Source organism: Gossypium hirsutum, chromosome D01, assembly GCF_007990345.1.
Source record: "Gossypium hirsutum isolate 1008001.06 chromosome D01, Gossypium_hirsutum_v2.1, whole genome shotgun sequence".
NCBI classification, from domain to species: domain Eukaryota; kingdom Viridiplantae; phylum Streptophyta; class Magnoliopsida; order Malvales; family Malvaceae; genus Gossypium; species Gossypium hirsutum.
Window position 1 is genome coordinate 11,588,799 of NC_053437.1, and position 5,941 is coordinate 11,594,739.

General features: G+C 30.5%; 1 protein-coding gene across 9 annotated transcripts; it reads left to right on the forward strand.

Annotated features, from left to right (window-relative positions):
• Positions 1 to 400: 400 nt before the first annotated feature.
• On the forward strand, positions 401 to 4,448 carry LOC107920985 (uncharacterized). 9 transcript variants are annotated; one of them, XR_005909299.1, is made up of 7 exons: positions 401 to 711; positions 1,091 to 1,209; positions 1,534 to 1,669; positions 2,045 to 2,134; positions 2,206 to 2,363; positions 3,665 to 3,693; positions 4,257 to 4,448. XR_005909299.1 is itself a non-coding variant. In XM_016850833.2 (5 exons), exons 1-4 carry the CDS (start codon positions 687 to 689, stop codon positions 3,670 to 3,672), a joined length of 288 nt encoding a protein of 95 aa, XP_016706322.1. In that variant the 5' UTR covers positions 429 to 686; the 3' UTR covers positions 3,673 to 3,693; positions 4,257 to 4,448. The 9 variants fall into 9 exon arrangements, 2 of the variants coding, with proteins under 2 accessions (XP_016706322.1, XP_040942975.1); XR_005909300.1 differs by having other exon boundaries at positions 404 to 711; positions 1,136 to 1,209; XR_005909297.1 differs by having other exon boundaries at positions 1,534 to 2,134.
• The last annotated feature ends 1,493 nt before the right edge of the window (positions 4,449 to 5,941 follow it).

Sequence of the window (5,941 nt, forward strand, 5' to 3'; positions counted from 1 at the left end):
ATTTTAGTTAGGAAGAAATATTTAATTGACAAAAATATTTAACGATATTTATTTTGAGAGTACTTATTTTTTTTTATAAAAATTCAATTTATAAAAAATAATAATAAATGTTTTATAAAATCACTTAACTAATAATTTTTAACAGACAAAATAAAAGATTTTTAGCATAGCAAAACAACGTCGTTTTATTCCAAATGAAATAATTTAAAAAAATAACATCATTTTAGAATAGCAAAACAGTATCATTTTATTCCAAATGAAATAAATTTTTGCGACGTTTTTATAAAAAAACGCCACAAAAAATTTTACTTTAAAAAAATAACACCATTCTATCGTAGCAAAACAGTGTGGTTTTATTCCAATAGCGGGTTTTAATAAAAAACGTCACAAAACAAAATTTACTTTTAAAAAAATTGCCCCCCCCCCCACCGCCGAAATCCCCAACTTTCCCCCCTAAAATCCTCCCTTGTATGAAAACCCTTACAGGTTTTTTTCTTCAGTGGTTGGTGGCAAATATCCTTGCCAACTCCTCAGAAAATCCACATTTGTTTTTTTTTTCACTGACATTAAGCATGGCTTGCAGAGAATGAAAGAATTGTAAGCAAGTGAGCAATCATTTGATCAGATGCTTCGATTGAGTGTAGAAACCGGAGGATGTTCGGGGTTTCAATACGTGTTTGATTTGGATGACAAAACAAACCCAGATGACAGGTTTCTTTGTTCTCTTTTGTTTTTCATTTTGGTTTTGCAAAAAGTATGCTTAATTTCTCTCTCTCTCTTCCTACTTCTTTAACCATTTTCATTTTCTTGTTGTATAATATTTCCTATGATTTTGTAAAAGGATTGAACTGACTGACACTCTCACTAGTCACTGCAATCTATCGAAAATTCCAATTTTGTATTGCTCAATCTGTTTTCTTTCACCTTCTAATACTATAATTTCAGCTTATTTTCACAAATTTTAAAACATAAAATATCGTTACTTTCCCCTTTCCCATCATTAACCCTAATTTGTTTCTGAAAATGCCTGCATAAGAACCTGCTTTCATTTGAGAATTAAGATCCTAAAGCTATAACTTTTTTGTCTCAGTCTTTATTATTGCCGTCATGTTTCTTTGTCGATTTGCTGTGATAGTTCCTCGCTCTACAAGGTTCTTCAGAAGTAAAGATAGCCTTGACCTTGCAAGCACCATAGCTGAACTCAATAAGGTATTGCTATTATGTGTTTATAAGAACTAAGAGATATCCATTGTTTTCTTATTCTTTGTTTGTTCGTTAATTAACACTTGCGGCAATATGACAATTATTGAACCGAAACAATAAGGATTTGTTTGTTTTTTCTTTGATTTGATGTATCTAATTGAAGCCGCGGTTCAATGCCTCTTATTTTGTCTCACCATGACAAGTGTTATGCCTATTATCAAAATCTACTACAAATACTTTACTCTCAACAGAAACTAGAATGCATGGAATCTGTTATAAATTAGAATGCCTATTATAAACTAGAATGCCTATTATAAATTTTGGTTTCAGGAAATGGAATCTGTCTTTGGTGAACCTCCTCCAGACGGACTAGCCAATTCTGGAAATAGAAGCTGCATGGCTCAAGATGCCCACCATAACTCTCATGTTATTTTGGTACTTTGCTTAAAGAATTTATTGTTTGAAGGTAGAATTGGAAGTTTCTTCTTATGAATCTCTGTTTTTAGGTACTTCAAATTGTGTAGATGTTTACATTTTTTTTTCAATGTGCTATTTTCTTCATGTTGATTCCTACAATACTTGTATATTAGGCTCTCGCCCCTTATTTTTTGTGTATAATTTAATCGGTGTGGAAAGGTTTGCCTTTGCTGAATGATGATGAATCTCTTGTTTATAGAGTGTGCTCTTTTATCATTTATGTTAATATGGCTTCGTGTGCTTTCCTCAGTATATCCCCTTGGTTAAATGGTTAAATGGTTAAATTTTTTTCCCTCTGTAAGGTTAAATGGTGGCATGCTTATTTTTGTTTAAATATTAAATGTAACGTTCTCTTACTACACAGAAACTTAGTTTGGAACAATCTAATTCTAGCCAGCAAGGAATGAAAGCCTCCATTAAGAGTTTGCTTGCAGAAAAAGAAGAATTGGCAATGGTAGTCTAATATATCATTGGTTATGAAGAAAGCTTTGTGTCTTTGGTAGTCTAATTGTGTTTGTTGGACAGTGCCTTTGATATTGCAGCAACTTACTAATTCACTATTGGAAATGGAGGAAGAAAAGGCAATACAGTGTGCTAGAGAGAAGGCTTCAATTGAAGCTATTGAAGAGAAAAGAAAGTTATACAATTCTTAGATAACATCTTTATCAGAAAAATTGTCTGAGGTAAGAGTCTTATGTTTATCATTGGAGATTTTAGAACTTTAATTGAATTATTGAAAGTGGCTTAATTTTTAATCTTGCAAGTTTTTGTTGATCAGCAATTTATTTATTTTCTGTGTGTAGTATTTTTCTATATTTTTTTTATCTTTCATCATGCTATCCCTTGCACTGCAGTTAACAAATTGCTTGTGGAATTTGTGATTTGCCATATCTTTTTCGATCTCATTTTGTGTCTTTCATAACTGGAATTGTTATAATACTTCTTATCTTGTGTGGAAGACTGCAAAGGTCTCAGTCTCTTTAATTCGTTATCTTATTTGATCAGGTGCTCTCACTTTGCCGATCCAATTTCTTTTTATGGTAATGTTTAATTGTAATTTGTTTTGCTGCTGGAGATACATCTCAGTGGAAGTTGAGCTCCAGCATTTAAACCTGCATGACATGCATATACTAACTCTACTAGTTTGACTATTTATCTGTCTATTTAGTTTCGAATTTCCGGTAAGTCGGTTCTTGCTTTTTCTGTAAAAATTAAATCTTTGTCCATTTTCCTTTTACCTTTGTGGAAGCTAAGGGTAGAATTTTTTTTTGGGGGGGGGGGGTCTAAAAGCAGTTCTCATTGCTATTATTTTCGAATAAATTATTTTTTTTCTAAACATTTTTATATATTTCCTGTTCTGTGTATTCTTTATTTTGCCTATTTTAGTCGTTTCATTTATTCCGATTGGTCCTTCAGACTTCTAACTTAGACAGTTCTGTTTCTTGCTTTGTTTGTTTGAACTTTTATTTATTTTCTATGCCTTTATGTTGTTATTTTTGTCTTTAGTAACATATTTGTGCCTACCTCAAGGTTAGCTGACACTTAAATTATAATTTGTCTTAGGCTTATGTTGTAATGTTGTTGAAGTTCTTTTGGTATGTTATGTTGTATGCAATGGTTTGAAATTGTGATCAAATTGTGTAACACTTCCTAGGTAATGCTATTCTTTAATCTTAACTCAAAACTAAGCTATGGTTTCTCATGTTCTTTTTCCTTAGGTGCCCCAATGAAAATGATCTCGGGATGAGGTGTCCATTGATATCTGTTTTATTTCTTGCCTGTTTAGTTTTATTCTGTTCTAATTTCCATTGTCCCTTCAAGTATAAAGAGCTTCTTTTTTTTAAAAAATTCTCATGCTAACAAGCACATTAAGCTGTATAAGGATATGCAATTTTCAGTTATAACATTGGACTAATATTTTCTGTTTTTCTTCATCTTGAGTTGATGTATACATGATTTATTGAAAAAAAGCTTTTTGTTTCAGGTAAATAATTCAAGAGGTGCCGAACATAGGTAACCTGCTTCTTAAGTTTAAGCCTCTTCATTTAACCTTCAGCCTGGATGTTTCTTAACATGTAGAAATTGTATTATTAATTTTGTTGATGTCAAAGAATCATTGAACCTAAAAGTTTAAGTTATTATATTAGTGCCTTTATTTTGTTGTTTTTGGTTCTAATGTCCACTTTTGCCCTTAGCTGTCTTTATAGTTTTATGATCTATTAGTTCCTCTATTTTTTATATGATAAGAGTTGCCACATGATTTGCTATATTGCTTCTATGGGATTTCAAGAAAAATATGTTGTTGAATGTACTTGCTCTTTTAGGTTCGTACTTTATTATTATGGTTATGCTTTTTATTCCGACTCTTTATGATTTAAGTAACAATGTCCGGAACCCATGGATGTAGGAAAACTTGGAAAAAAAATTGAACATACTCATCTCAGACATGCCTTCATACCCATATCTGACATGTCTTTATACTGACACCTAACACTCATACCTAAGTCCGAGTAACATGTTTCTTTTTTTTTTTTAAGTTCTAAATTGTTTAACAATAGGTTCTTTGTTTTCTTAAGCATGGTTGATGAAGATGAGTTGCCAAGATGAAGGCAGCTGAGGAAGCCTTGGAAGCAAAACAAAAAGTAACAAATAGCTTGTCTGCTACCTGTTCCTTTTTTTATTTATCATGTTTTATAATTTTGTGACAAATTGTTCTTGGTACTCTGAAGATATTTATGCAAAATTACCCTATGATTCTATTGTATTTATACTGCATGGCTGCATCATGTATTTCTTAACTAGTTTGATAAATTTTATGTGGTGTTTAATTTTTCGTTACTGTCTGTGTAACTTGCAGCAAAAATTTACATTTGAGCTATCTTTCTATTATTTATTTTAGTTTTGATTCTAAATTTTTATTTTTACTTTAATATTTACAACTTGAGTTCTAACTTTTGGATTTTAATTGTGTTATTAATTTATTATTTTAAAATTTAAAACTAGATTTATTAATTTTTATATTTAGTTTTAAAGTTAAAATTTTCATAGAAAATTTAATTTAAATAATATTTTTTATTTATCCTTAAAAAGTATATTTAAAGTTCAAATTTAAAAAATAAAACATAATATAATATTTATCATAAAAATAAATATTATTTGATTAAAATAATTTATTTTAAAGATTATGTTTTTAGCGGCGTTTTTGCGAGAAGCGCCACAAAAGGTTTGTTCTTTAGCGGCGTCTGTGAAAAAAGCGCCGCTAAAGATCATGGTCTATAGCAGCGTTTGTGGGAAAAGCGCCGCTAAAGGACATGGTCTTTAGCGGCGTTTGTGGGAAAAGCGCCGCTAAAGGTCATGGTCTTTTGCGGCGTTTGTGATAAAAGCGCCGCTAAAGGTCATGGTCTTTAGCGGCGTTTATTTCTAAAAGCGCCACTAAAGTTAGCGACGCTGTCATTAGCGGCGTTTTCGGTGGCGCTTCTCAAAGCGCCGCAAATACTTTTAGCGGCGCTTGCCTAAAAAAGCACCGCTAAAAGCCTGTTTTGGTGAAGTGTAATGACGTTAATGTGCAAGACAAAACGACACCGTTTTGTTTAAACAACCACGAAACTTTGCCGCGTTTTTAACATAGCGCCGCTAAATCCATTAAATTAGCAGCCAAAAACTATACCGTTTTGTCTATATTATTAAGAATTTTTTGCGGCGTTTTTGTCCAAAACGCTGCTAATGTCTAGTTTATAGCAACTTTTTTCCTGAAAACGCCACTAATAAATGAAATTCTTTATTGAAACGGCGCCGTTTTGGGAAATTTTAATACATAGTTTTTTAAAGTTATATTTATAAAAATTAGATAAAATTAAAAATTTTAGTGTTTTTATTTCATTTTTATTTTTGTATTTTTATTTTATTTCTTATAATTTGGTCCTCTCCAAAATTAATAATTATACCTAAATTATCCATAGCAATCTATTACTTTTTTTAACTTATTTATTAATTCTATTTAAGGTAATATTTAAATATATCAAATGGTTTAGATTCAAAATTTTTTAAATATAAAAGCATTAATTAATTGTATAAAATTCCAAATCTCAAGTAAACCTTAACCTTATTAAACCCTAAATTAACCATTGAAATGATGTAAATATTTAAGTCTATCTATTATATATATCTCTCTCAAGGCATAATTTAAACCCTAAATTATACATCTTTTACAATTACATAAGAACATATTTAAAATATAAATAAAAATAATAATCTAAACCTA